The sequence below is a fragment of the Gadus morhua genome, chromosome 3 (genome assembly GCF_902167405.1).
Source record: "Gadus morhua chromosome 3, gadMor3.0, whole genome shotgun sequence".
NCBI lineage: Eukaryota > Metazoa > Chordata > Actinopteri > Gadiformes > Gadidae > Gadus > Gadus morhua.
The window spans coordinates 2,737,931-2,765,734 of NC_044050.1; the positions used below are offsets into that span (position 1 = coordinate 2,737,931).

The 27,804-nt window shown below is 47.7% G+C and overlaps 1 protein-coding gene and 1 long non-coding RNA gene across 3 annotated transcripts; one reads left to right on the plus strand and one right to left on the minus strand.

Annotated features, from left to right (window-relative positions):
- The first annotated feature begins 490 nt into the window (after positions 1–490).
- On the plus strand, positions 491–1,597 carry LOC115540394 (uncharacterized). The gene is made up of 2 exons (XR_003976187.1): positions 491–1,131; positions 1,267–1,597. It is a non-coding gene; the product is annotated as an uncharacterized LOC115540394 (long non-coding RNA).
- LOC115540393 (equilibrative nucleoside transporter 2) lies at positions 1,494–27,793 on the minus strand. 2 transcript variants are annotated; one of them, XM_030351626.1, is made up of 13 exons: positions 27,664–27,793; positions 15,846–15,900; positions 15,646–15,727; positions 9,159–9,301; positions 8,613–8,752; positions 7,277–7,411; positions 6,380–6,477; positions 6,096–6,171; positions 5,861–5,970; positions 5,424–5,532; positions 4,940–5,025; positions 3,096–3,292; positions 1,494–1,994 (listed from the first exon to the last, which is right to left on the minus strand). In XM_030351626.1, exons 2-13 carry the CDS (start codon positions 15,875–15,877, stop codon positions 1,883–1,885), a joined length of 1,320 nt encoding a protein of 439 aa, XP_030207486.1. In that variant the 5' UTR covers positions 15,878–15,900; positions 27,664–27,793; the 3' UTR covers positions 1,494–1,882. The 2 variants fall into 2 exon arrangements, with proteins under 2 accessions (XP_030207486.1, XP_030207487.1); XM_030351627.1 differs by lacking the exon at positions 27,664–27,793 and adding an exon at positions 22,242–22,265.
- Between the last annotated feature and the right edge of the window lie 11 nt (positions 27,794–27,804).

The window sequence follows — 27,804 nt, forward strand, 5'->3', positions numbered from 1 at the left end:
CAATCTCGGAACATCTAACCATTTATAACGCCAAACAAGATTCTGCTGTCTCACTGGATGCAGACAGTCAATGTGTGTGGCTAACAGTGTATCAATAGCATAATTGTTAAAAAGACAAACATCTAGAATGTTACTCCTATTAAAACTAAGACACATTTTCTGCAGCCTCAATAGTCACACTGTGCATATTTTCTCCAAAAAGGGGGAGTTAAGGCGTACTATCGAGCTTGAACATGAGCTGGCAGACATGAGTAAGAGCGGCAGACCTTGCCCCTTCATGGTCATGAAAATCATGAATCTCGACCGTAGCTGCTTTACTTATCTCAGGCGCTGGCCCAGGAACATTGTATCCTTCAACCAAAGAGCCTGATGCTGCTTCGTTATTGCACCTACTGTCAGTCGTGGGGATTCACAACCCAACTGACTATAGAAGTGCACACTAAAATCAGCTCCAGGACACTGGGTACAACCCCCTGGAGAGAGACGGTGGTGCGGCTGAGGCCAAGCTAAGGCCGCCTTCTCTGGTCACTGCTGGTCAGAGATGAGCCAACCTGTCCCCTGTAGGATGACATATGTAGCTCTGAAGTGATTGGCTCACAGCCAAGATGGTGTGAGTTGGTAGTACAATTCCTCTGAAACAATAACACCAAGGGCACTGGTTCCCTGGCGGTATTAGCTGCTCGGGTAATAGAGTGCAAGTCAGTTTCCCGTTCCCCTAGCTCGATCCAGATGGGCTACCAGCTGTGGTGGAATCAGAGCTCCTGCACGCTTAGCTAAACCGCTAGCAAGCTCTTTAATTCCATAGATAAATGCCCATGATGCAACTGGTTGGGTCAATTCTCTGTTAAGACAGTTTGTACATTCAATCCATGCTGTCTATGCTGCCTACTCCAGGCCAGGCCATTGAAATAGATCTACCCCTGCCTTGAAAAGCCACTCTTATCAAGCTGCCCTGTGCAGTTTTTGTGTCTCTGTACTAACTCCCCCGTGCTCGGCAGGGGAGAAACACATCAACGAGAGACAGCAACAATGTTCAGAGCCCGATCCGTACCTCCTACTGGATCCATACGGCACATGTGCAATGGCTACCACCTTTACCACACATAACAAAAATATAAACAACACTTAAAGGTAAGTGTGTAGTTAAAGGCGGCCTCTAATGGTGAGGTAGCAGATTGCAACCAACCTAGTTGTGTTTACGTGTGGCTAGTACTGTTACGATGAATTACGTCACCATGCCAACCTAGCGTTACTTCTCCTTCACAGTGCTGGATTGTCGCTGCATTGGCCCCTGAAGAAATCATGTTCAGGCCTTGTTGGTGTGGGGAGGCAAGTTGCAAACATCAGAGAATCATGTAGTGGGCCCCATTTAGCCCGGTTCATTCCCTGCTCTATTGCTATATGGAGGGATGCATTATACATCACAGTTGAATGATCCTAAACTTATGTTAGTTTGCTATGGAAAGCCTCATAATATAGTAAAGGTTCAACAATTATTAGAGCTTTTTTTATTGATGTTTTTTCTCGAAATAAGTGATTCTTCAAACGTATTGTATAAAAAATTAAATAGAAAACGTTATCGAAATTATACAAAATTCACATAAATATCCAATAAAATGTTGAAAAAGTAAAAAATGCAGCCATGCTTGTCATGACTGAAGTGCACAACTTGATCTTGAAGTTCAAGTCAAAATCAGAACTAACAGGCAGCAGTACTGAATTCACAAGGGAACTCCACCATGCTTTAAAGCACAAACAAAATACCAGCAGTCCAATCAACCTTTGATCGTCTTTTTGTTGTTGCTGCATTATCTTTTAGCGCCCACACGTTGATGCACTTGAACATAAAAAGTAGAAGTAAATTAAGAAGACGGATCCTTTACTAAACCAAGGAGCCAAGCAGAAAGGAGATGGAGGCCCCCAGAGAGAGACCAAGGGCCAGGAAGAAGGTCATCAGGGCCCCTGCTGTCTCACAGTCTCTGGAACGCACCAACCTGAGAGAGAGGCAGAGAGAGATAGAGATAGAAACAGACAGTGAGAGAAAGTACATTTGCATAGCATACAGGAAATTAATCAATGGATTTATTTCTTATTCCACTACTGCGCTTTCAAAGTTAACTGAATTGTGAGGGAGACAGAGGCTGAATCCGAATACTCATACTTGACTAATATATAGTATGCATTTTGTAATGCGTACTGAGCCGAATGCTCAGTACGCATTGTGTAGTACGGAAGACGTTTTCGAATGCGTACTACCGCCAAAGTAAACCACGGAGTTCACTACGCTATCCCACAATGCAACCGGAGTCTGGTAACGAACGAAGAAGAGATGGCTGACCCGACATCACCAGAAAGACGTTGTAGAAAGCGGCGAAAAAAATAGATATTAAAAAGAGTAAAATAGTAAAGTAAGGCGGCATCTGAGGGGAGATACGTCATCTCCAAACATCCGGTGGAGTTTCGGCGATGTTCGGAAGCGTTCGGAGGCGTTCTACACATAGCTGTAGACCGTACTACACAGTCAAGTGTAATACCGTCGTAGTAGACACTGAACAGAAATAGTATGTACTAAGTATTCAGATTCAGCCAGAGACAGAGAGACAGAGACATAGAGAAAGACACAGAAAGACAGAGACAGAGAGACAGACACAGAAAGACAGAGACGTAGACACAGAGACAGAGACACAGAGAGACATAGACAGAGAGACAGACACAGGGAGACAGAGACAGAAGACATTTTACACTGCCAATATGCTCTTCTTACGCACGCCTTTTTCCCGGCCTGGTAGAGAGAGACAGAGACACGGACAGAGAAACAAAGAGACACACAGACACAGACACAGACACAGACACAGACACAGAGAGAGAGAGAGAGAGAGAGAGAGAGAGAGAGAGAGAGAGAGAGAGAGAGAGAGAGAGAGAGAGAGAGAGAGAGAGAGAGAGAGAGAGAGAGAGAGAGAGAGAGAGACGCAGAGAGACAGACAGAGAGACAGACACAGAGAGACAAGCAGAGAGAGACAGAGAGACAGACACAGAGAGACATAAAGACAACTCATCTCAGGGCAGCAGGGAGCGGCTGAGCTCGTCATACTCACTGGGGTGCGTAGGCCATGCAGAGGCTGGCCAGGTAGCCATTGGAGAAGGCGAACAGCACCATGACCAGGACGAAGGCCCCGTCGTGGGGGAGCAGGACGGCAAGCCGGGAGTCGGGGATGTTACACACCATTAGGAGCGGGATGAAGAGCATGCGGGAAAACACCACAACCGGGAAGAGACGGCTCTCCTTGGATGGCTGTGTGAGGAGGAGGAGGAGGAGGAGGAGAGGGGGGAGGAGGAGGAGAGGAAGGAGGAGAAGGAGGAGAGGATGAGCAGGAGAAGGTGGAGGAGAAAGTGGAGAGGGAGGAGGAGGAGTAAGAGGAACAGGGGGAGAGGGAGGAGGAGAGGGAGAAGGAGGAAGAGGTAAAAAAATGAATAATAATAATACTTTTATTTGAAGGCGCCTTTCTCTGCATCAGGGACACCGTTCAAAAATACACAAAAGTCATTAGAAAAAAACAACACTAAGAAAGAGAAATAAATTATAATAACAACAGGTGGAATAGGCAGTTTTGAACAGATGTGTTTTGAGTTGTTATTTGAAATGCAGGAATTAATCAATGTTTCTGAGTTCGGGTGGTAATGAATTCCAGAGATGAGCGGCTGAATTCTCTGTGCCCCATGGTGGTGAGACGGGCAGAGGGGACAGACAGGTGTATGGAGAAAGAGGATCTTAGGGAGCGGGAGGGAGTGGGTACATGAACAAGGTCATGTACCCACTACCTGGGTACATGGCCATCCAAGGCCATCCAATGTTGTGGATGGCCTTGAATGTTAACAGGAAAACTTTGAATTTGATACAGAACTGAACCGGGAGCCAGTGGAGCTGTTGGACAGGGTTTATGTGGTGGATGGATGGGGTTCGTGTTATGATGCGAGTAGCTGAATTCTGGACCAGTTGGAGTTTATGGAGGGATTTGTGAGGGCGGCCAAGAAGGAGAGAGTTGCAGTAATCTATACGGGAGGAGACAAGGCTGTGGAAAAGGATGGCGGCATTGTGGGGGGTCAGGGAGGGGCGGAGGCCATTGATGTTTCGCGGGTGGAAGTAGGCAGACCGGGTGATGTTATTGATGTGGGATTGAAAGGATAGTGTACTGTCCAGGATGACACACAGACTCTTAACCTTGGAGGAGGGTGAGACAGTGTAGTTATCGATGGTGAGTGAAAAGCTGTTAGTTTTGGATAAAGTTGATTTTGTACCATTTTGTACTATTTAATTTGAGGAAGTTGAGGGTGAACCACGTTTTTATTTCAGAGATGCAATCAGTGAGGGAGGTGGGCGGGAGAGTGGACATGAGTTTAGTGATGAGGTAGAGCTGGGTGTCGTCAGCATAACAGTGGAAGTGAATGTTAAATTTGCTTAAGATATTGCCGAGGGGATGGAGAAAGATGATGAAGAGGAGCAGATGAATTTAAAGGACTTCAGTTGAATAAATTGAGTGCGGCCAGATAGGTATGTTTTTAACCAGTCTAACGCAGTGTGGGTGATGGCAATGGAAGATAGCCTGTTGAGGAGGGTGGTGTGACCGAGTGTGTCAAAGGCTGAACTCAGGTCGAGGATGGTTAGGAGTCCAGAATCAGCTGCAACTAGCAGGTCGTCTGACCTATAAATTCAAATTTGTATAATCAACTTCTACATCTTTTATTTCCTTTTTTCTAACACCTAAAGCACACCAACGCTGTACCGTTGAGCACACAAAGCATCTGCCTGGAAATGGAACACCAACTCTTGGTCCTTTAGACCCAGAGGTAAACCTGAACATACTGGAGGATGGGTCTTCCATGAAGGCGGGCCCATCATTAGCCGAGACTCATAGACATACAGCCATGCCCTCACACTCACCCACTGCACCAGAGATGGGACACTGCGGCCCACCAGGTCCAGGGAGTTGAACACGATGAAGCAGCAGACGCAGGTGAATACCTTCTCTGTGAGGGACAAGAGCACAGCGCGTTGACCACTCAATGTCTGATTCACAACAAAAAGTCAAACCAATAACTAAATACCATTTAGTATTTAGTTATTTAGTTAGGGTTACATAATATAACTGCCAATCATCAGTCTGTTCTGTTCCGTATCATTGAAATGAAACATCAATTAATACTAATAATTATTTTGGGTGTGTGAAGAGATGGTCTTTCTTACGCAGGTTCTCAACACAATTGACAAAAACCGACAACAGCTAGTTGTTACCTAGTTTTGAAGGCACTAAGAGTGGAATCCTTAAACCTTAAACAGTCATCATTATACCATTCATAGTTAATGGTGCATAACGATGACAAAAAAGGTCTTAAACCCTAAAGAGCAGCCTTTTGCCTCCTCTCACCCCATCCAGCTGAGCCTCTGTAGACTGTCTTCACTTGGACCGTGATCACGGGGAAGACAGAGAGGGTCACGGCAAAGATGCAGGTCACGCAGGCGGCCATCACCCAGATCTGGAGGGGTGGAAACAGCCTGTTAGACCCTACAGAGGGGGGGTATACATACCACCAGGGCTCCACAGCCCTAATCATGGGGGGCTCTGGGGCGTTGAATCGCGCTGTTGAATTTTACAATGTACAACTTCTGTGGTGGAGAACTATAGTTTAAGAAGTATCTGAATTCTAACAGCTCTGTAATACAATTTTTACTCGCTCGATGGTACGTATAAAAATTAGCAACAAGAAAAGTTATATTAGAATAGAATCTTAGAATCAAATACTTCATTCCCAAATTGCTCATTTACAATATTGGTTGAGAGATAAATCACAACCAAAGAGGCACCTTTTTGAAGACCGCAAAGACAGAGGATCTCTGCTGCTGTGTTTCTGGCTGCTTAAGGTCCTGCAGGACCTGAGACTCTGGGTCTTTGGACTTCTTGAGGAACTCTTTGTCTGCAGAATACAACACAGGAGTCCAGTCAGCGATCCAGCAGCTTGACCTCATGGACAAGTCAGACCTCAATCTGAGATCATCTGACAAATACAAATATGACGTCCAGAATAATCATGAGACCCACCCAGGCTTTCAACGGGCATCTTTTCAAACGGCTGATTAACCGTCTCATCTCGATTCAGATAAAAACGAGCAAATTCCTGTTGACAAAACATTTGCATTGATTGAGGTGTGCAGGAAGTAATAAGTGAGGCGCATTGCGTAAGAAACAAGAAAAATGACCAGAGCCATTTAGACTAATGCTGATACAAGTCATGGTTTCTGCAGTCCAACTTCTATATATTTGAGCAAGAGGTCCAATGACGCTTAAGAGTTAGTTTTAAAGAAGATGACATGAGGCCCACTCACCAGGTGGGACAGCAGGGTGTAGCAGGCCAGGACGGCTGACATGGCCACGCACGGGGTGATGAAGTACCCCAGGGCAGCAGTTCTGATGTCTGCATTACCTACAGCGTGCATGAAGGGACAGCCACGTAGCGAGTGACATGGCTGGAATGTAGGACTGTACGGTATGGACTAAAATGTATATCACGGTATGAGGTATTTGAGGCATAGACGGTAACGGTATTATATCACGGTATGTTAATTGTATCTTCTAATTTCGATATAAATGCTTCTGAAGGGGTAAAATACTGGTTCGTCAGAAACAAAACCGCATAGAAAAAATGCAAAATCTTTTCTCGCTCTCAGAAAAACACTAATGTTTAATAGCACCGGTTTCTTTCTCCACGTGCTTGCAGACCTTGCCGTATAGTTTTGGCATCTCAATTTGGCTGAAGTGTGTCTCTTTTTTTTTCGTCGTAAGGGCCAGCCCTTACTTTTCTTCGCAAGGGCTGGCTTTGGAAAATGCCTGCGGGAGCGATGTCTGAGATGCAGCAACAGCTTCACGCTACCAGCGTCTCGTACGGTGTGGAATGAGACCTTGTGAAGGGACTATTGCGCAAGCACGCAGGCGCACAGCAAGCGCGCCTGCATACACAATAATACATGCACAATAATACAGTCTCAATAATATTACACCAATGACACTGAGATCAGGTCGTCAGAGACAGACTAGCAGGGGGGGTTAGAACCTCGACCTAATCTGTGATCTGACTGGAACAATTCTGGAGGTGAGCATCCACCAGGGTGAGCGTTGAAACTGTTTGAGCACTTTGAGTGCAGCTTTGAGGTGGAGAATCAGAGCGCCCCCGTAGCTAGCGTCAGGCTAGGTCGGGCTCCAAAGCTGAGGGGGGGGCTACTCACCCAGAACAGAGAACAGCATAGCGAGAGCGGCGAAGATCCCGGCCAGCCCCTGGCCGCTCATGAACAGCGTGCTGTAGCGGGGGGGCAGCAGCCCCACCAGCCCGAACAGACTGCCCTGGAGCACTGCGCTGAACGCTGCGGACACACAACCCCTCGTCAGGACACACATCGGACACACAACCCCTCGTCAGGACACACATCGGACACACAACCCCTCTTCAGGACACGTAACGGACACACAACCCCTCGTCAAGACACACATCCGACACACAACCCCTCATCAGGAAACACAACAGACACACAACCCCTCGTCAATACACATATTGGACACACAACCCCTCGTCAGCCTACTGGGACAACCCTCAGAGAGGGAGCAGGGTGTAACTAGACCACGCATACTCGAAAGCAAGCACACACACACACTGACACCTTGAAGGAGAGCCATTATAAAATGTTTTCAGGGGTCTCTAGTCCATGGCCCCTTGGAACGCCCCTTTAGTTCAGGTTCAGTACGAGGAGAACAGGGAGGTCAACACCTGAGCCTCAAGCACACAGCCGTCTCAGGACAGACACAGCCGTCTCAGGACAGACACAGCCGTCTCAGGACAGACAGAGCCGTCTCAGGACAGACACAGCCGTCTCAGGACAGACACAGCCGTCTCAGGACAGCCACAGCCGTCTCAGGACGGACGGAAAACCAAGGGCGTCAGCAGTATTTTGATTGTGGGGGGGCCATATTTTGTCGTAGATATAAAATGATCTACGTTTAATTGTTTTGATTAAATTAACAAGTTAACATTCTAACATGACCTGGCACTAAAATATAGGCAAAATATCTGAACAGAAAGAAAGCCTTTTCAGCTAAAGCTGGACATTTTGACAATGACTTTGTTGCTGAAGTCTGTCGCTGTCGTTGATCCGACTCTCAACATAGGCTTGCTTCGGTGCATGTTTTGAATATGCGTGCGTGATGCGGCTGTTTGTTAGGAAAACATGGAGTGGATTTCTACTGATAAAATGGAGCAGATTTCATTGTGAAGCAATGGAAAGAACGCTGGACTAGTAGACCAGTCATGCACTAATATTTTTGATGGCAAATGCGGGGGGGGGGGGGGGGGTCAAAACAACCCCCACCAATTATATTGTGGCGATGCTCATGCGGAACACAACTGTCTCAGGACAGATGGAACACAGCTGTCTCAGGACAGACGGAACACGTTTCAACAGAGTCCTATTTGAGCAAGGAGATGCAGCCACACTACACACGTGTTTAATCTAACAGGAACCATTTATGAGCAATGTTGGGCTGGGCACTCGTTTAAAGTGATAACCTCACCATTGATGAACCAAATGGTTCCCATGGTGATTGAGAAGAAGGTGTCCGGGTCCATTTGGACCCTGACCAGAGCCGCCGTGAGGGAGAAGAGCAGCAGGATGGCGACCATGCTGACCACCACGCGAATCCGCTCTCGCACCCTGCAGAACAAGAGTCAAACAGGGTTTCAGACGGTAGGGGGGTCTGATTGGTGGTCTATTAGGATTCAAAACCATTTATGGAGATTAAAATTCATGGAGATTAAAAAACACAATGCTGTGTTGGCGTCTGTGATTGACACATCCATGCCAAAACTCTTCTTTGGTTGAATCACTGCTTAACACCACTAGGATTGGTAAAATCTGAATAAAACAAACGCACCCAATTAAATTTTCAGTGTCATGGTTGCGATGCACCGTGTGCTTTAAAGCAGAGCATTTGAAGGGTTTTGCAACATCTTTTCCTGTGTATATCTTGCTCGTTGGGCTCATGACCATTTGGTGCAGAGAAACGAAGAGTAGATGTGGAGGGATGAATGTCACCGGCTGTAGGCGGTGATCAGCTCACCACTGGTACAGGAAGGAGTTGAGCAGGGTGAAGAGCAGCAGGGGCAGCATGGACAGGAAGGTCATCCAGCTGTTGAAGCTGTAGTCCTCAGGTTGGCCCCCCTGGGTGCTGTTCTGCGTCACGTTCAGGCACTCGTTGAAGTACTGCAGCCACAAACACAAGGCCCATGGAATCATTCACAAGTACATCGGCGTCAGTTTGGTTTGAAATGTGGTGGGGACAGAGACGCATTCGGAAGTGCATTTTTTCAGAAGTTTTTTCTCTTTTGTGCATTTAATGAAAGGTTCTGAAGGACGGCATACACATGTAGCTTACTAAAGAATAAAATGTACACAACAAACTGATGTCTGACACGTTTTATGAAGAAAGTCGTCAAGATTGAAAAAGCAAAAAATATTTGCTGCACAGCTGAACACTATATCACATCATGAGCTAGCTCAGGCTTTACTCAAATCACAACACGCATCCATTCAATCTACATCAGGCATTCTGACCAAAACTCATGCACCCACCACAATTATTTTAGAATTCAAGCAAAGCAAGAATGACCGAGGGACACGGCGAGGGAACCAGGGGAGCGGGACCCGTGGCCAACATCCCCGTCCCAAAGATGGGGGAGGCGGACGATGCGGAGGCCTTCCTGGAGACTTTTCAGGGGGTGGCCGAGGTCTCCGGGTGGCCTCGTCAGGAGTGGGCTCACCGTCTCCTGCCGCTCCTGACAGGGGAGGCCCAGCTTGCCCAGAATGCCGGCCGGGGCCCAGCGGGCATATGGGACCATCACCAGGGCCATCCAGGACCGGCTTGGCCTCTACCCGGAAGAACATCGTCGCCGGTTCCGGACGCTGGCTTTCACCGAGGGGGACCGTCCCTTCGCCTTTGCCCAGCAGCTGCGGGGCCAGGCGAGGAGGTGGCTGGTTCCGGACCAGAACTCGGCGGAGGACGTGGTGGAGCAGGTGGCCCAGGAGAGGTTCGTTGAGGGGCTTCCCACCAGGACCTCCGCCTGGGTCTGGCAACACCTCTCCGCTGCGGTCGACCTGGCGGAGAGCCACCTGCAGCCCCCACCGACGGCCCAGCGACCACCAACACCGGTCCCGCACACCAGTGCAGCTGACCTATGCCGGGACAGGCCAAGCTTGGCGCCAAGGGCGAGAGGGGGGTCCCCGTTCCGGAGCGGGCACATTAATCACCTCCCACCCCCACTCCGCAGACGGGCGCTCAGACGGCAGGGGAGGGTAGTTGGCGGTGCTGGCGGCCTGGTCACGTCCGGCGCCCTCTAATGGAGGTGGGCCAGGTCGTCCGCGTCACCGGTGCCCCGTCTCCTCCTCACGGTCCCGGCGGGGCATACAGTATCCCGGTGAGGATACAGCGGGGTACGTACCAGACGCTTTTGTTCTCGGGCTTCAGGCAGACCATGATCCATCAGTGCCTGGTGCTGTCCGAGGCATTGGTTGAGGCGTTGGGGTGTGTACACAGGGATGTGCACGAGTATCCTTTGGTCCCTATCGAAATTATCAGTCTCGTGATGCTACCCTAAGCTCAGCCTATGACCAGGTGATAGTAATTGATGGGAGTCGGGTCCGGCCAGACGCGGCGCTGACATACCCACACTTTATGGTGGTTAGGGATAGGCTTTATCGGGTGAGTCGTGACACCCAGAATGAGGAGGTTATCACCCAGTTGCTGGTACCCAGGGGCTGCCGGGAAATGGTTTTCCAGGCGGCGCATTATAACCCAATGGCGGGTCATTTGGGGTACGATAAAACACTTAACCGGATAATGGCCCGGTTCTATTGGCCGGTGATTCAGGCGGAGGTGGTGCGCATCCTGCCCTGAGTGCCAGTTGGTGAATCCCCCGGCCGTCCCCAGGGCTCCATTGTGGCCCCTTCCCCTGGTGGAAGCCCCCTTCGACCACATTGGCATGGACATTATCGGGCAATTTGAACGTTCCGCACACGGGTATCGATTTGTGTTAGTCCTGATCGACTACGCAACCCGATACCCGGAAGCAATTCCGTTGCGCAACATCTCCACGAAGAGTGTCGCGGGTGGGAGTCCCGGAAGAGATTCTCACTGACAAGGGCACCAATTTCATGTCTTTTCATGAACTTTACGGGTTGTTGAAGGTCAAGGCCATCCGCACAAGCGTCTATCACCCAGCCATGGACGGCTTGTGTGAGAGGTTTAACCCAAGCCCCCAGGAACAGTGCATACTTCCGCAATCCACCAGTGCTCAGCGGCCAAGCCTGGTATTGCAGCTGTTTAAGCGGGCTGTGGACAGGCCCATCGATTCAAGGGACCCAGAAGTAGATATCTCCGTTCACTCCAATACAAGTGGGGAATGTGTCACCGCAAAAAATGTCTGGATATCAATCAAAGGCTCATAATTATCTTTATGCCATGTCCTAAAAAAATGTACGTTTTTTCTTTTCAAAAACACCACCTCAAGCGTTTTATTAGCCGTTCTCTCTAATTACTTTTTGATGGAGAAGGAGGGGTGTGCAGCTGTAAGGAGTCGTAGTGAAATAATTTTGTTTCGACCTGGCATCCGAGAGGGCATAGTTCAGTGCTCCGTTAACGTGTCCGATTTCTAGACTGGTTCAGCTGCTGCTCAATAACTCTCACGGTCCTCTGCTTGCAATCATTGTGATTTACCATATATTGATCCATTTATTCAAAAGATCCAAAGACAAAGAACAGGTGCATTACGGTATCATTTTATATTATTGTTAATAGTCCAACATTTCAGCGTTGGTATTTAATTTTTCATTTGCTTGTTTAGCTACCTATGTATGACAGTTAACAATGTTGGTGTATTACAATTATTTATGTGTGTAGGCCACTCCAACTTCGTTGCTGGTTGAAATGTAACCATTTATTTGTACATAAGTTATTGATTTATCTATTGTTACTTTTATTTTCTTCCCTTCTTTTCTTAATGTTATGTGTATTCTGTTTTTAAGATAAAACAAGAGAAACCCAAACATATCTTATGGTCTCGTATTTATGTAAATGTTTCATGTATTTATATGTTTTTTACATGTTGTGACTGTCCGAGTTTGTGATGTGGGTCTATGGTCTCGTAGATATGTACATGTTTCATGTATTTATGTGTTTTTGCACCTATGCACAGGTGCCCATGAATAAAATGCTTTTTATTAATATAACATTATGGCTCCATCAAAATAAAAGTACACCTGCCATTTACAGTCATCATTTATACTATCCTAGACATCTTTAATCTTATTTACATAGGCCTACAGTAGGCCTGACTACCTCTGAATGTTTAAATAAAAAAATTCCTTGTCCATGTCAGATCCCTGTCCATCATACTCCTGTTGTCGTCTTCCTGCACACCTGACTGCCTCCTCCATCGATTGCGGCCACAGCCTTCTCCCTGTACAATATTTCATGTTCAATACATTTCAGGATCAAGTTTGAGATTCCGTTTCAGTATTACTTGTTTTTGAAACCTGACGTGGGGGTGGCACCATCATATCTTGTCTCATTTATTGCACCCACACATAATAGGTCCATGATACCATGTGGGGTCATTTCAGACTCCTTTGCTTCCTAACATTTTGTGAGTTCCCTGGGTACACCAGCTGATGGGTTTGTGTATATATTGGGCATTTGATTCTCGTTTCAGAAACAGAAATATATAAAAAAACGAGTGGTAATTACGATTTCTGTTTTAACATTCAAAAAGGTATATACAAGGTGGTTTTCTTATAAAGTCAAAACTCTCCTTGATGTTGCCCTGCGCCAATGAGCAGTTTACATAGGAATGAATAGGCGCCATTTTGGAATCCGTTGTCCATTTTATAATATGTCCATGGTTTAACCGGACGTTAAAGTCCATGATGCATAAGTTTGTACACGAGGATGCTCGAAATTGGCATCAATGGCTAGACCCTCTGTTGTTTGCAGTGCGGGAAGTGCCTCAGGCTTCCACGGGGTTTTCCCCATTTGAGTTACTCTATGGGCACAAGCCCAGGGGCATCCTGGACCTCATTAAAGAAAACTGGGAGGAGGGGTGCAGTGACAGCAAAAACGAAATCCAGTACGTCATGGATGTATTGTCACGTGAGCACTTGCACCAAGCCCAGGAGCGTCAGAGACGCCTTTACGACAGAGGGACTAGGTTACGCGATCTAACCCGGGGGATGAGTTCCTTGTACTGTTGCCCACCTCTAGCACCAAATTACTCGCGAATTGGCAAGGGCCCTTTGTGGTCACGCGGCGAGTCGGGGACGTGGATTACGAGGTAGCGTGGTCGGACAGGGGCGAAAACAAGCAGGTCTGCAACATCAACCTCCTTAAGAGGTGGAACGATGCGGTCCGTGTCGCATTTGCGTCGACGCTACCAGAAAGAGAGGAGCTCGGACCGGAGGTCCCTGGCCCAGGCCCCATCCCTCCGGTCGGTCAAGGCGAGAATCTCTCAGGGAGTCAGGCGCGGGACGTTGCCAGCCTACTACTCCAGTTCGCCGACGTCTTTTCGCCCCTGCCCGGTCGCACCCCGTTAATTACTCATGACATCGAGACGCAGCCCGGGTTAACGGTGCGGACACGCCCCTACAGGCTGCCCGTCCACAAACAAGACGTGGTACGACGCAAATTAGCAACCATGTTAGAGTTGGGTGTGGTCGATGAGTCTCACAGTGACTGGTGCAGTCCCGTCGTGCTTGTGGGGAAGCCGGACGGGTCTGTCCGGTTCCGTGTGGACTACCGTAGGGTGAAGGCGGTGTCGAAGTTTGACGGCTACCCAATGCCTTGGATCAACGAGCTCGTGGACCGGCTTGGCATGGCCACCTATTACACGACTCTGGACTGCACGAAGGGCTACTGGCAGATTCCGCTGTCTCCAGCAGCCCGGGAAAAAACGTCCTCCTCCACTCCTCTCGGTCCATACCAATTCAAGGTACTTCCGTTCGGGTTGTTCGGGGCCCCGGCCACGTTTCAGCGGCTGATGGACCATGTGTTATGGCCCCACACCGCGTATGCTGCTGCCTACGTCGATGACATCGTCAACTATGATGAGACGTGGGGGCAGCATATGCGGCAGGTGGCGGCAATCCTTCAGTCGCTGAGACGGTCGGGGCTCACGGCCAACCCGAGGAAGTGCGTGATCGGGCGGAGGGAGATCCAGTATCTGGGGTACCACCTGGGGGGGGGGGGGTCCGGCCGCAGGTCCCTAAGACCGCCTCCCCTCGGCCCAGGACCAAGAAGGAGGAGAGGCATTTCTTGGGGCTGGCCAGGGTACTACCGGCAGTTTGTGCCGCACTTCTCGGACCTGGCCAGCCCCTTAACCGACCTCACCCGTAAGAGAGCCCCTGATACAGTCCAGTGGTCGGAGCCATGTCAGGCGTCGTTTGAGGCTATTAAAACAGCCCTCTGTGGGAAGTCGGTCCTGTGTGCTCCTAACTTTGATCTTCTTCTTTCCCTGCAGACGGACGCGTCGGATAGGGGGTCTTGCGCGGTCCTGACCCAGCAGGTGGAGGGGGTCGACCGAATTGTGCATTAAATATTCTCCTTTATCCCTTGTGATGACCCATAAACAATTGTGCAAAGCAAAGTGCATTAAATATTCTCCTTTATCCCTTGTGATGACCCATAAAACAATTGTGCAAAGCAACGTTTTGAGGTTGGAATATTGTTGCATGATTTTTTTTATTTCCGGTGCTGTACCTGAGCCGAAAACTATCAGACGAGAGGGTCGGTACAGCGCGGTGGAGAAGGAGTGTCTCGCCATCGATGGGCGGTCGGCGCCCTTCGTTACTACCGGCTGGGTCGCACGTTCACCCTCCATTCCGACCACGCCCCCCTCCAGTGGCTTCACCGCATGAAGGATGTCAACGCGAGGATTACGCGGTGGTACCTCGCATTGCAGCCCTTCAGCTTCCGGGTTGTGCACAGGCCTAGGGCGCAGATGGCCGTGGCGGACTTCCTCTCCCGTTCCGGGGGGGGGGGGGGGAGTGAGTTGGCGGCCGGATGTGCCCCCGGCCTGTGTCGGGCGGCAGGGGTGTGTGGGGGGACGTGCGGCGTCTGGCCTCTAGGGGGAGCCGTCTGGCCTCTAAGGACGACGAACTTGGTCTCCGCACGCTCACTGACCTGCTACTGCTACTTTCGCTTTGAAGTCCTTGTAATTGCTTAATCCTCATACTTTATTTACTATAAAGATGAGTCAATGCAGCTCCATAAGCATCATTGCACTTGGCATACACTTTCAGATGGGGGAGCATGTAGTTACATCGTGCAGGTTTAAAATCATTTCAGCCATATATCTTTCTTAACTTTGTAGTTCAATAAAGGGGTCGTTGTAATGCTCATTATTATTTGGATGCTGATTCAAGTCCTGGTATTTTTGAGATTACTGTCTGAGCTGCTAAAGCTCCAGGGAACAGGAGTGACGTTGAGGAGTGTGAGCTCTGCAGTCAGAGTGAGGTAATATTGAGGTACTGGTGAGAGTGTGTGGCGTGTGGAAGTTTACCAGAGACGCTGTCACAAAGAAGTTCCATGGCAGCAAAGAGCCAAGACCCAAGATGAAGACTATGATGGCTGTGGCCTGCCCCCTGGTCAACACAAGGGAACAACTGGTCAGCAAAACACAACTGCTTTATAAGGGATTAGGCAGCTGAACAATAAATCACTTATTGAGACAGTAATGAATCCTTGAAATAGATCACTCACCGGTCCACTGGTGGGTCCTTCTGACTCAACATCTCTGTTCCGGCTCTTTATACTCCTACACAGGTTTTAGGACAAACAAATGTTAAGAGATTAATGTTCAATTAAATGTATCATATTAATTTGGCTAATTTATGCTAATGCTGCTCCATGATGAATGAAACCAAATTAAGTTGTCTACCACCTACTACATGACAATGCATAGTTGCAGAAATAAGTGAATATTCATATTAATATGTATATATTAAATGGTTTTAATAGGCTACCAAAAGTTAGAAGTCTTGGTTTTTCCAGCATCCAATACCTAATCTGATTAATAATAATTCATGATACATAATATTGTATCCATCCTAGGACCCTTTAAATTCTACTCTCTGTAAAAGTACCTTAAGATTGACGTCCTTTGACTGACGGTGCAGTGGGCACGAGGCGTTACGCCTCGTGCCCACTGCATCAGTCCGTTGACTGATCCCCATTGACTTTGAATGGGGACGGATGCGCAATGCATTGTGGAGCGCCCTTCCTTTTCAAAAAGTTGAAAAATGTTAAAACTTTTTTGGCAGCGACGGATCCGTCCTCCAATCAGATCGTGTATGCAAATTTAAGCACTGTGACACTACTCGGTCTCTGACGACCCTGGAAAGCTCCCCCATCCGTCAGCCACGCCTCCTGACGTCCTTTGACTGACGGTGCAGTGGGCACGAGGCGTTACGCCTCGTGCCTCCGTCCGTTGACTGATCCCCATTGACTTTGAATGGGGACGGACGCGCAATGCATTGTGGATCCGTGTGCTGAAGGCACCGTCAAAAAGTTGAAATTTGTTCAACTTTTTCAGCAGCGACGGATCCGTCATCCAATCAGATCACGTATGAAAATATAAGCACTGCGACACTACTCGGGCTCTGATGACCCTGGAAACCTCCCCCATCCGTCAGCCACGCCTTCTGACATCCTTTGACTGACTGACTCACTACCTCCGTCTGTCGACGGATCTCATTGACTTTACAAGGGGCGCTCGCGAAATACATTGTGGGTCCGTCCGTTCTGTCGGAGTCAAAAAGTTGAGAAATTTTCAACTTTTCAGGCAGCGACGGATCCGTCGGCCAATCAGACTGCGTTATGCAAATATACGCAAGGAAACTGTCCAATGAAGTCGCCTATGTAATTCAACCCGGAAGGACACATGGATACGTCAAAAAGCCCCCATCCGTCAACGGACGCATCGGAGGTGACTTGTGTGGGCTTGGGACCGTTAAATATCTCAGGATGCATTTCGCATTCCTAAGTTATAAAATATCTGTATGTAAGCTATAATAATAGACTATAGGCAAGGCAAGGCAACTTTATTTACATAGCACTTTTCATACACAAGGCAGACTCAAAGTGCTTCACATATAAACATTGTCATACAATAAAATAAAATAATAGACAAGTAAAAGAAAAACATATGCAAAGAAATGGGTAAAATAGAAAGTTAAAAAGGCATTTTAGTATTAAAATAGAAAATAAAGGCAAAGTTAAAAAAGCTTTTTAGAAAGTGCAATGTATTTAAGATTTAGCAGAAAGCTATAGCAAACAAAAGTCTTCAGTCTTGTTTTAAAGGTGCTCAGAGTTGGGGCAAGTCTTAAATCCTCTGGTAGTTTATTCCAGCTATTTGTTGCATAGTAACTAAATCCTGCTTTCCCATGTTTTGTGTTTACTCTGGGGATAATTAACAGATTGGTCTCAGAGGATCTTAGTGGTCTAGAAGGCTGATGTAGTGGAAGCATATCAGTTAAACATTTTGGGCCTAAACCATGTAGGGATTTATAGGTTAGCAACATGATTTAAAATAAATTCTCTGGCCCACAGGAAGCCAATGTAACGATTTCAGAATTGATGTAATATGATCAAATTTGTTGGTCTTTGTTAGAACTCTAGCAGCAGCATTCTGAACAAGCTGAAGCTTCCTCAGAGTTTGTTTTGGGAGACCTGTAAGGAGACCATTGCTGTAATCAAGCTTACTAGTGATAAAGGCATGTACACGTTTTTGTAAGTCTTCGGTGGACATGAGCCCTCTAAGTCTTGCTACATTTTTAAGGTGATAATATGCAGATTTTGTAACTGATTTGATGTGACTGTCGAAATGTAAATCTGAATCCATGATAACCCCTAGATTTCTGGCTTTGATTGAGGTTTTCAGGGACAGAGAGTGAAGGTGTTGGGTTACTTTAAGCCTTTCCGTTTTAGAACCAAATACAATTATCTCTGTTTTGTCCTCATTTAGTTGAAGGAAATTTCGGCACATCCATACTTTCACTTGCTCAATGCACTGGCACAGCAGATCTATGGGCCGATAGTCATTTGGTGATAGCGATACATAGATTTGCGTGTCATCAGCATAGCAATGATGGTCAATATTGTTATTTTGCATGATTTGCCCTAGTGGGAGCATGTAGATGTTGAATAAAGAGGGTCCTAAGATCGAACCTTGTGGGACTCCACATGTCACGTTGGGTGATTCTGATACAAAGTCGCCAATGGAAACAAGGTAGTTCCTATTTTGTAGGTAGGACCTGAACCAATTTAAGACGTGCCTGAAAGCCCCACCCAGTTTTCTAACCTGTCCAGAAGTAATGTATGGTCTACAGTAGGGCCCGACCGATTCATCGGCCTGCCGATTTAATCGGCCGATTATAGCCTTTTTGAAAATAATTGGCATCGGCCAAAAAGACGCAGATTACAACCGATTTTTATTTATTTTTTTAAATGTTATTGCGCTTAGTATCCTGCAGATTGCGCTCCTACTCGCCTTGCTAACTAACAACTTTAGCTGGAGTAAAAAAGAGGAGATTGAATTTTACCGTACAGCATGAAAGCACACTCGCTCAGGCAGTTGCGCGCTCACCTCACCAATGTACACAAGACGCGTTGTTTGAGCATGTTGTGCCTGTTTTTCTTTAGGTCCCAGGCCATGTTAATTTGTTATACTGTAGACTCTAACGGTGAGACCATACTGCTCAGCATGCACGTGTTAGTCACTGCTCACGAGCGCAGCACATTGGGAGTTAGTTATTTATTTTACATTTTACATTACACTAATTTTTGACTGTAAATGTATTCTAAAACACTCAAAGGTTCTGTATTCAATTCACATATTCCTCAAAAGTGTTTAAAGTATATTTAAGGTATCAAAAACTATGTTTTATATGCTTTTTTTTTATTTTATTATTATTATTATTTTTTTTAAATCGGCCGATTAAATCGTAATCGTAATTTTTCTCTGAAAATAATCGGCATCGGCACTCAAAAATCAATATCGGTCGGGCCCTAGTCTACAGTGTCGAATGCAGCACTGAGGTCAAGGATCATTAGTATTGAGGTTTTGCCAGAGTCTGTGTTAAGACGGATGTCGTTTACAACTTTAATAAGGGCGGTCTCAGTGCTGTGCAAGGGTCGAAATCCTGATTGGAAGGTGTCATAGCAACCAGTTGATGCCAGGAAGTGATTAAGTTGCTGGAGGACAACTTTCTCAATGATCTTACTTATGAAGGGTAGATTTGATATTGGTCTGTAGTTGTTAATAATAGAGGCATCTGGGCTCCGCTTTTTTAAAAGGGGTTTAATAACTGCAGTTTTCAAAGCTTTTGGGAAATTGCCTGACTGGAGAGAGTTGTTAACTATCTGCAATATGTCTACTGCTAGGCAGTCGAAAACATTCTTAAAGAGGTTGGTAGGTATAGTATCAAGGCAACAGGTGGATGGCTTTAGTTGTGTCACAGTTTCCACAAGATTTTGAGAGTCTATAACATTAAAGCATGCCATCCTTGCCACGTTACTTTTGCCTGAACAGGGTGGTAGTCCAACATTTTTGTTTGAAGTGGAGATATTGATGGCGCGTCTGATACCTTCAATTTTATCAGTATAAAAAGCTGCAAACTAATTGCATTTCTGCGTGGAATGGAGATCAGGTGGAATTTGTGTTGGGGGGTTGGTCAGTCTGTCAACAGTTGCAAATAGGGTTTTTGCATTATTAGTGTTGGTTTTAATTAGCCTGGCTCCGCCCGCCTAAGTACTTCCGCTCAATTTGAATTTCCCTTCAGTACTAGGTCTGGACCTGCTGTATGTAATTTGGTTTTCTGGGGCCGCCACAGCGGCGCCCAATCAGCAAACAGAGGGCGTGTCTGAGAACAATGACGATGGCGTGTTGTCAACGATTAGACCCAGCTTCGAAAGTTGACTGCATACATCATCTCTGGCCTTACTATAAAATATTGATTTACAATGTGCAATTTTTCCCTGATAAATTAAATTCGACGAACAAAACCTGCAGCTGTCGTTGACGGACATTTTCGTGCAGACGCGCAAGGTGTTTGGTTTGTGTACATCCTGCGCGTGATTCCCGGCGCATGACATACGTCACAACCAAACGTTAGCGATTGGTTATGGGAGATCCAGAGTGGCACTGGGCAGATCCAATCATTTTAAACTTCCAATCATTTTAAAGGCAGACACCCGCCTTCAAGTGAGTTAACGTTTGTCAATTGATTAGGTCCAGACTCTGTACAAATGAAATGAAATGAAGTGAAGTACGAGAGTCTGGTAGAACCAGGCTAGGTTTTAATGATATTGGAGAAAAATGTTTCTATAGCATTTTTTAAGTCTAAATTGTAGGCACGGAGGCTCTCTTTATAGATATCATGTTGAATATGAAGTTTTGTTTTACGCCAGATGCGTTCAACCTTCCTGCATTCTTTTTTCTGTGCTGTTACAGAAGCAGCTTTTCCCCAGGGTGCCTTTTGCTTTCCAGAAATCGGTTTAACCTTATAAAGGTGCAATGATATCTATGACTTTCAAAATTTTCAAATTAAAGTTTTCTACAAGATCATCAGCAGAACATGGGTTTAGAGGTGGTAGCAAGGAGATGGCCTTTTTAAAAAGTACATTAGAATCTTCATTGATATACCGTTTTTGACAGGAACATTTTAAAAGTATAACAAAAATGGAGGCCTATTCATTCAAAATATATGCATACTATTATTTTAACCTTCCTGTCGTGTTCAGGTCCAATCCGACGGATTTTTCAACACACACCTACATACACGTTCAGACACACACACACACACACACACACACACACACACACACACGTGAACCCCTTTCAGACTGAACAATTAGGTGTCCTCTCTTTCCCGTGCTTATGTACCTATCCCCCCACGTGAATAGGGATGGGGATCATTAATATTTATTGATATCGATACCATTTTCGATACTCCTTAACGATCCGAGTCTTTATCGATACCACTATCGATACTTTTCTATTAATTGGTGGAAATACGACACGTTTTTAGTGATGAGGAAAATATTTAGGAAATAAATAATTACATTTTAAATTAAATATGTAATTCTTAATAAATATTGACATCAGTAGTTTTAATTATATCTAATAAAATGATTAGAGCACTATACAATTGTATTAGTAACACAGAAACATGAGTAATACAGTATTACTGATACCAAAAACTCAATTTACCGTTTCTCTATGTTACATTTGAACGCATCATGATAACCGTCGTTTTACTGAGCCAACCTCAACACATCGTGACGCAGCACATCTGAAACTTTATTTACTTTTTAAGATAACTAGCTTGTTTGCTACCGATTACAACACCGATTTCACAATTGGATTACTATTTTTAACTGACGGGACTAGCGACAATGTCTGTGTGTGCGATTACAGTTCGTACTTTGAGTGGATGATTAAGACAGGCCCGTCTGTGGTGCGACAGGAGACGGAGGAGACAGGAGGACTCTTTTTAATTCGGAGACAGTCGAAGGTACTACATTTGGCCTTTATTTGATTCATAATGCTAATGTGCTTGGCCATTGAGGTTGTTTTCCCCCCTTTACAATAAATGATTTTCGCCCTTTTCAGCCATCCTCGCGAGCAAAGTTAACCGCCAGACTTCACTTGTTTTACATGAAATACATGTTTGCCGTGACGCGACTCGAGGGACACAACATTACGTTACAGGACCTACGGGACAAAAAAAATAATGAATGAGCGACGGCACTCGATAGTGGTATCGATTAGCCCAAACGTTAACGATTTTCGGGTTTTGAAAAAAGTGGAACCGGACCCTTGATAGAACCGGGTTTCGATCCCCATCCCTACACGTGAACCACACTTTCAATACAAAATGTATGATATCTTCTCACAGATCCCCTATATATAGCTTGCTTGTGCATTGCTCTTATTTTACTATGACCACAATGAGTCAGCGCCCGATCAGATGATTTTCTGTCAGAGAGGCTCTTGACCTTTTTTTTCAAACTGATGAAGAGGGGATTGAAGTTGAACCAGAAATAGAGGAGGAAGTCTCAGAAATATAAGACAACAATCCTGATTTTGATACAGACCATCATGAGATCGAACAGTCAACATATGGCGAGGAAGAGGCCCCTGGGGAAGAGGCCCCTGAAGAAGAGGCACCTGGGGAGGGGGCACCTGGTGAAGAGGCCCCTGGGGAAGACACACCTGAGGTGGAATTCCAGTCCAAGGATGGCAACTTGATCTGGTATTCATCCCCCCAGGACAGAGGAGGCAGAGCAAGAGAGGAAAGTATCATTAGGATGATGCCAGGGCCAACACGGTATGCAACATCTCGTGTGGATGACATCAAGTCCAGCTTCCAACTCTTTTTACCAGAGTCCATTGTGGAAATTATACTGGCGATGACAAACCTGGAAAGGGGGCGCGTGTTTGCGGACACATGGAAGACATTGGACCAGGTAGACCCCCAAGTGTCTGTTGATTCTAGCAGGAGTACATCGGTCCAACAATGAGGCTAGAAAAAGTCTGTGGGATGCAGTGTCAGGGAGGCCTATATTCCGGTGAACTATGTCCCTGCAGCAGTTTCATGTCCTCTCAAGAGTAATCAGATTTGATGACAGAGCTACACGATCTTTCCGCTGGCGAGACGACAAACTGGCTGCCATCAGGAACGTTTGGGACAGGTGGGTGGAGCGCCTACCACTGATGTACAACCCAGGCCCTGAGGTGACAGTGGGTGGAGCGCCTACCACTAATGTACAATCCAGGCCCTGAGGTGACTGTGGACGAGCGCCTGGTCCCTTTCAGAGGTCGCCGTCCATTCAAACAGTACATCCAAGCAAACCAGGCAAGTATGGGATCAAGATCTGGGCAGCATGTGATGCCAGGAGCCGCTACGCCTTGAATATGCAGGTTTACACAGGGAAACCTGTTACTGGAAGGCCAGAAAAAAAACAAGGCATGCGTGTTGTGTTGGACTTGACAGCTGGTTTCAAGGGGCATAAATTCACATGTGATAACTTTTTCACATCACATGGGCTTGGTCAGGAGCTGCTGAAAAGAAAGTTCACCATGGTGGGGATAGTGAGGAAGAACAAGCCTCAACTTCCCCCTGCAATGGTTTCGACCAGACCAGAGGGAGAAATGCACTATAATCCAAATTTGCTTTCACTGACACACAGTCTTGTGTCATATTTGCCCAAGAAAAATAAGAATGTCATCCTGATGAGCGCTCGACACAAATACGCCGCTGTCAGCAAAGCAGAGCACAGGAAACCCCAGATCATCCTGGACTACAACAGAAACAAAGGAGGCACATTTCCCCTGATTCCAGACTGGGTCAATCGCTGGCCACACCACATATGCATTACATGCAGACACATCATGGATGTTGTGGAACACTGCCACAGGCCAACGAGCTGTGATTCACTTGCAGGTGTATGTACCAGTAAGCTACAATGAAAGAAACAATGACTAGATATGAAACAATATTGAATCTGTCTTACACAAAATGTTTTACATGAATACAAGTAAATCAAATGCATGACAGATGAAAATATACAATACCTTGTCAAGGCAGTGGGCTTGGGAAAGCTTTAGTGACTCCTCTAATTCAACTGCGCCAGCACCTTCCCCGCACACCAGCCTATGGCAGTCTGGTGAGGAGTCTGCAAGCCCCAGCCACTGCCCTGGCCGCTCTCCCCCCAAAACAGGGGCAGAAACGGAAGAGATGCGAGCTCTGTGCCCCTAGAGACAATGAGACAAGTCTTGCATGTTTCAAATGTGATGCATACGTTTGCAAGGCACACTGCGACCTGATTGCAAAATGCCACTCCTGTGTTTGAACTGTGGCATCCCGCCCCTGAAACCTCGGCCCGGGCGGGTCCGAGGAACAGTGGTGAACGGGGTATACCGCCGCAACCCACCAGCCGGCGACAGGGAGAACCCTGTCTTTCCCCCCAATCAGCGAGATGGGGGACACCCGGCGGCTGGGAGGAGGAAGACCCGGAACCGGCTTAAAAGGGACCGCGGGAGCAGGGACACGTCGGGCTTACGCAACCCACCCGAGGACTAGAGGCTCACGAAGACCCTAGAGCGAGAATGCATCTTGTGACTCAAGCTAAATAAACGCCAAGTTCGGCTTAACCCATCGCTTTCTCGTGATTTGTACCTGGAACCCGGCTCATTCGAGGAGCGGGTCAACACATAGGGTGGAGAATGCAGGCAAATGCTCTACCCCTCTGCGCCAACATCACGCCATGCAGAATCCGGATGGAACCGCGGCGTCAGCCGCCCAGCAACAGCAGCGGGAGACCTCCGAGAGCATCGCCCTGCTCCGTGAGGCCGTGCTGCAGCACGCCGTCCGCACCGCGCCGACCGCCGCCCCGGCCAGCCGGCTCACCAAACTGGGACCCGACGACGACGTGGAGGCGTACCTCCACGTCGTCGCCCAGCAGGCGAGCCAGGACCTACCGGCGGAGGCTGCGCGCAACGCGTCCATGACTGGCGGTTCGATGTTCGGGGAGCTGTACGGACACAGATCGCCCAAAACCGCCGGCTGGTGAAACGGTGGCTGACGTCGGGAGAGGGACCCAGCCCAATCATCGACACCACCCTGCGGCGGCTCCCGCCGGACGCGTGCTGGCCCACCACCATCCCGACACCGTGGATGACCTGGTACGGCAGCTCGAGAACTGGCAGGTGGCTCAGCACCTGAGCGCCAGACCCGTCTCCACCCCCCGACGCGTCGAGACCCGCCGAAACCCAAGGGGACACGAGACCGGGGCCCCGGCTCCCGCCCTCAACCCGCCGAGCGGATTGCCGGAGACTCGAGAGGGGTGGCGCTGCTACGAGTGCGGCCAGCCCGGCCACATCGCTCGCTACTGCCCGGGAGACCGGGACGTGTCGATGCCATCGGCCTACGCAGCCCAGGGGGCCGGCCGAACCTGTATGCTGGCGACCTGTTGGACGCAGGGGACGTCCGGAAGTCCGACCATCCCGAGACACGCAGGCCCTCCTGGACACCGGCAGCGTGGTTACCGAGAGAGGACAGCGTTCTCCACCCCCGGGGGGCTGTATCAGTACACCGTCCTCCCCTTCGGAGTACATGGCGCCCCGGCAACCTTCCAACGGATGATGGACCAGCTCCTTAGGCCCCACCAGGCCTACGCGGCGGCCTACATTGATGATATTATCATCTACAGCCCCAGCTGGGATGTCCAAGTCGGCCAGCTAAGGGCCGTGCTGGGGGAGCTGCGAAAGGCGGGCCTCACCGCCAATCCGGCCAAATGTCGTCGTGGGCGGGAGGAGACGACGTACCTGGGGTACCAGGTAGGGAGGGGAACCGTACGGCCACAGGTCAGTAAGGTAGCCTCCATACGGGACTGGCCTCAACCCTGCACCAAGAAACAGGTGAAGGCGTTCTTGGGTCTGGTAGGCTACTACCAGAGCTTCATACCCGGGTTCGCTAAGCTGGCCAGCCCCATGAATGACCTGCCCCGAAAGGCCCTGCCGGACCGAGTCACCTGGTCGGAGGCAGCTAACCGGGCTTTCGGGACTCTTTGCGAGGCCGTGTGTTGAAAGCCGGTACTGATAACACCTGATTTCACTCTGACAGTGACACCCGGGACAGTTCACACGGACGCCTCGGAGGTGGGACTCGGGGGGGGGGGGGGGTCTTGTCCCAGATCCGGGCCGGAGAGGAACACCCCATAACCTTCATCAGCAGGAAGCTCCTTCCCAACGAGCGAAACTATTCAACCGTTGAGAAGGAAGCCCTGGCCATCAAATGGAGCCTCGGGAAAACTCAGGTACTATCTCCTAGGGAGGGAGTTCACCCTGGTCACCGACCACGCCCCCCTGAAGTGGATGGCTGGGGCCAAGGACACCAACGCCCGGGTGACGCAGTGGTTCCTGGCCGTCCAGAACTTCCGGTTCAGGGTGGACCACCGACCGGACAGGGAGCACGCCAACGCCCTGTCACGCCGGTATGCCTGCCTGGAGCGGGTCACCACAGAACACACACACACACACACACACACACACACACACACACACACACACACACACACACACACACACACACACACACACACACACACACACACACACACACACACACACACACAAGTTCTGTGAATTTGGTCTCTGTTTTGATTTTTCTGACTTTTTTTTTTACAATAATTCCTATTGTAACTCCTATTCACTGCATTTATTCATGTAAAAAAGTAGTCTGAGGCATTGTTTACAGGTTAAAATGGAGTTCAATAAAATTTGGCAATGATCATTGTTTTTTTTGTTATTGTAAGGGCAGTTAAAGCAGGCCGGTCAAATTTGACCGGGAGCACCAAAGTAAGGGGAGAGAAACGAACACGACACAAAGGTTAAATGAAAGAGGGGTTTTGTTTTACATAATTTGTTTATATTGTATACGTCGCTGATAGAGGAAACGAATCGCAACGGCAATCCCGGTCGGATCCATCCGATAGCGCGCACGCGCGCGCGTGTGCGTTTCTATTCTCGCTCGTTCATAATTCTTATATCAATAGCCTCCAATAATATAATAATAGGCTATATAGGAACATTGAGAAACGGCTATCTCATAGTCTTTTTCAAGCCACTGAATGTTTGTTTATAGGGTACAGCTGGTGTGCCGTGTGAATAAGCATAACTTAATTTATATTCATTCAAAATATTAACATACAACGAAAGAGGCTGGTGTTTCGTTTTATATAGCCTAATTTGTAAATATTGTTCAGCCTATATGCCTACATGAGGCCGTAGCACAGTTAACAGACGAGCTAAGGTGGTGAAGTCTTCGAGTCCGCTGCTGTTCCAATTGCAGGTGCGTACTCGTCTTGGAGGTTTGTACTTGGAAGACCGGACTTGCCAAGTGCGAACTTCCAAGTCCACGAGTCCGCAGTTCGCGTACTTGGCATTGAGAATCGGCTCATGTGTCTCTGAATGAACCACGTGTTGACCTTAACCTCTCTCCGAGTCATACCTTCCCGAAACCATGACATCAGAGGACTACCAGCGCGTTTCATTGTGTGAAGACCATGTGCTCGACTGATCGCCAGAGTTGTCCGATTAAAGTCAGATATCAAGTTATTTATTTAAAAGTGTATCTTTAATAAAGCCCCATTAAATTATTGATCAGGCCAATTATTAATTTAAATAAGGTGATCTATCTGAGTATAGGTCAATATATTTGAATACTCATACTCCACACAAAAGTACATGGACCTGACTTATACGTGGCGGTAGGCTTCGAATGATAAACGCAATATAAACCTCCTGGTCTCCAGTAGGCTAGTAGTCACCCTGATGATGCCAATGATGTCCATTGAAAAAGTGGGGCAAAGCGCGCGTAGAGTTAGTTAGATGTACTTTCGGTTTCTTGAAAACACCATATATAAGTTGCTTTAAAGTTTCGTAAAGGCTTACGTTTGTATCTAAATAATATTCGCCAAAAGCCTTTTTGTACTAATAGCAAGATTTCATCGTTACCTGCTCAGTAGGCTGTTCTGCAGTGCGTCCTGTCAAGTCTCTGGTTAGGCGCGGACGGAGGAGGAGGCAGGTCTTCAGAAGAGGAAGTGGCATTTTCGCGCCCAATTATTTGACTGTTTCCCAAAGTGAAGGCTGCAGCCT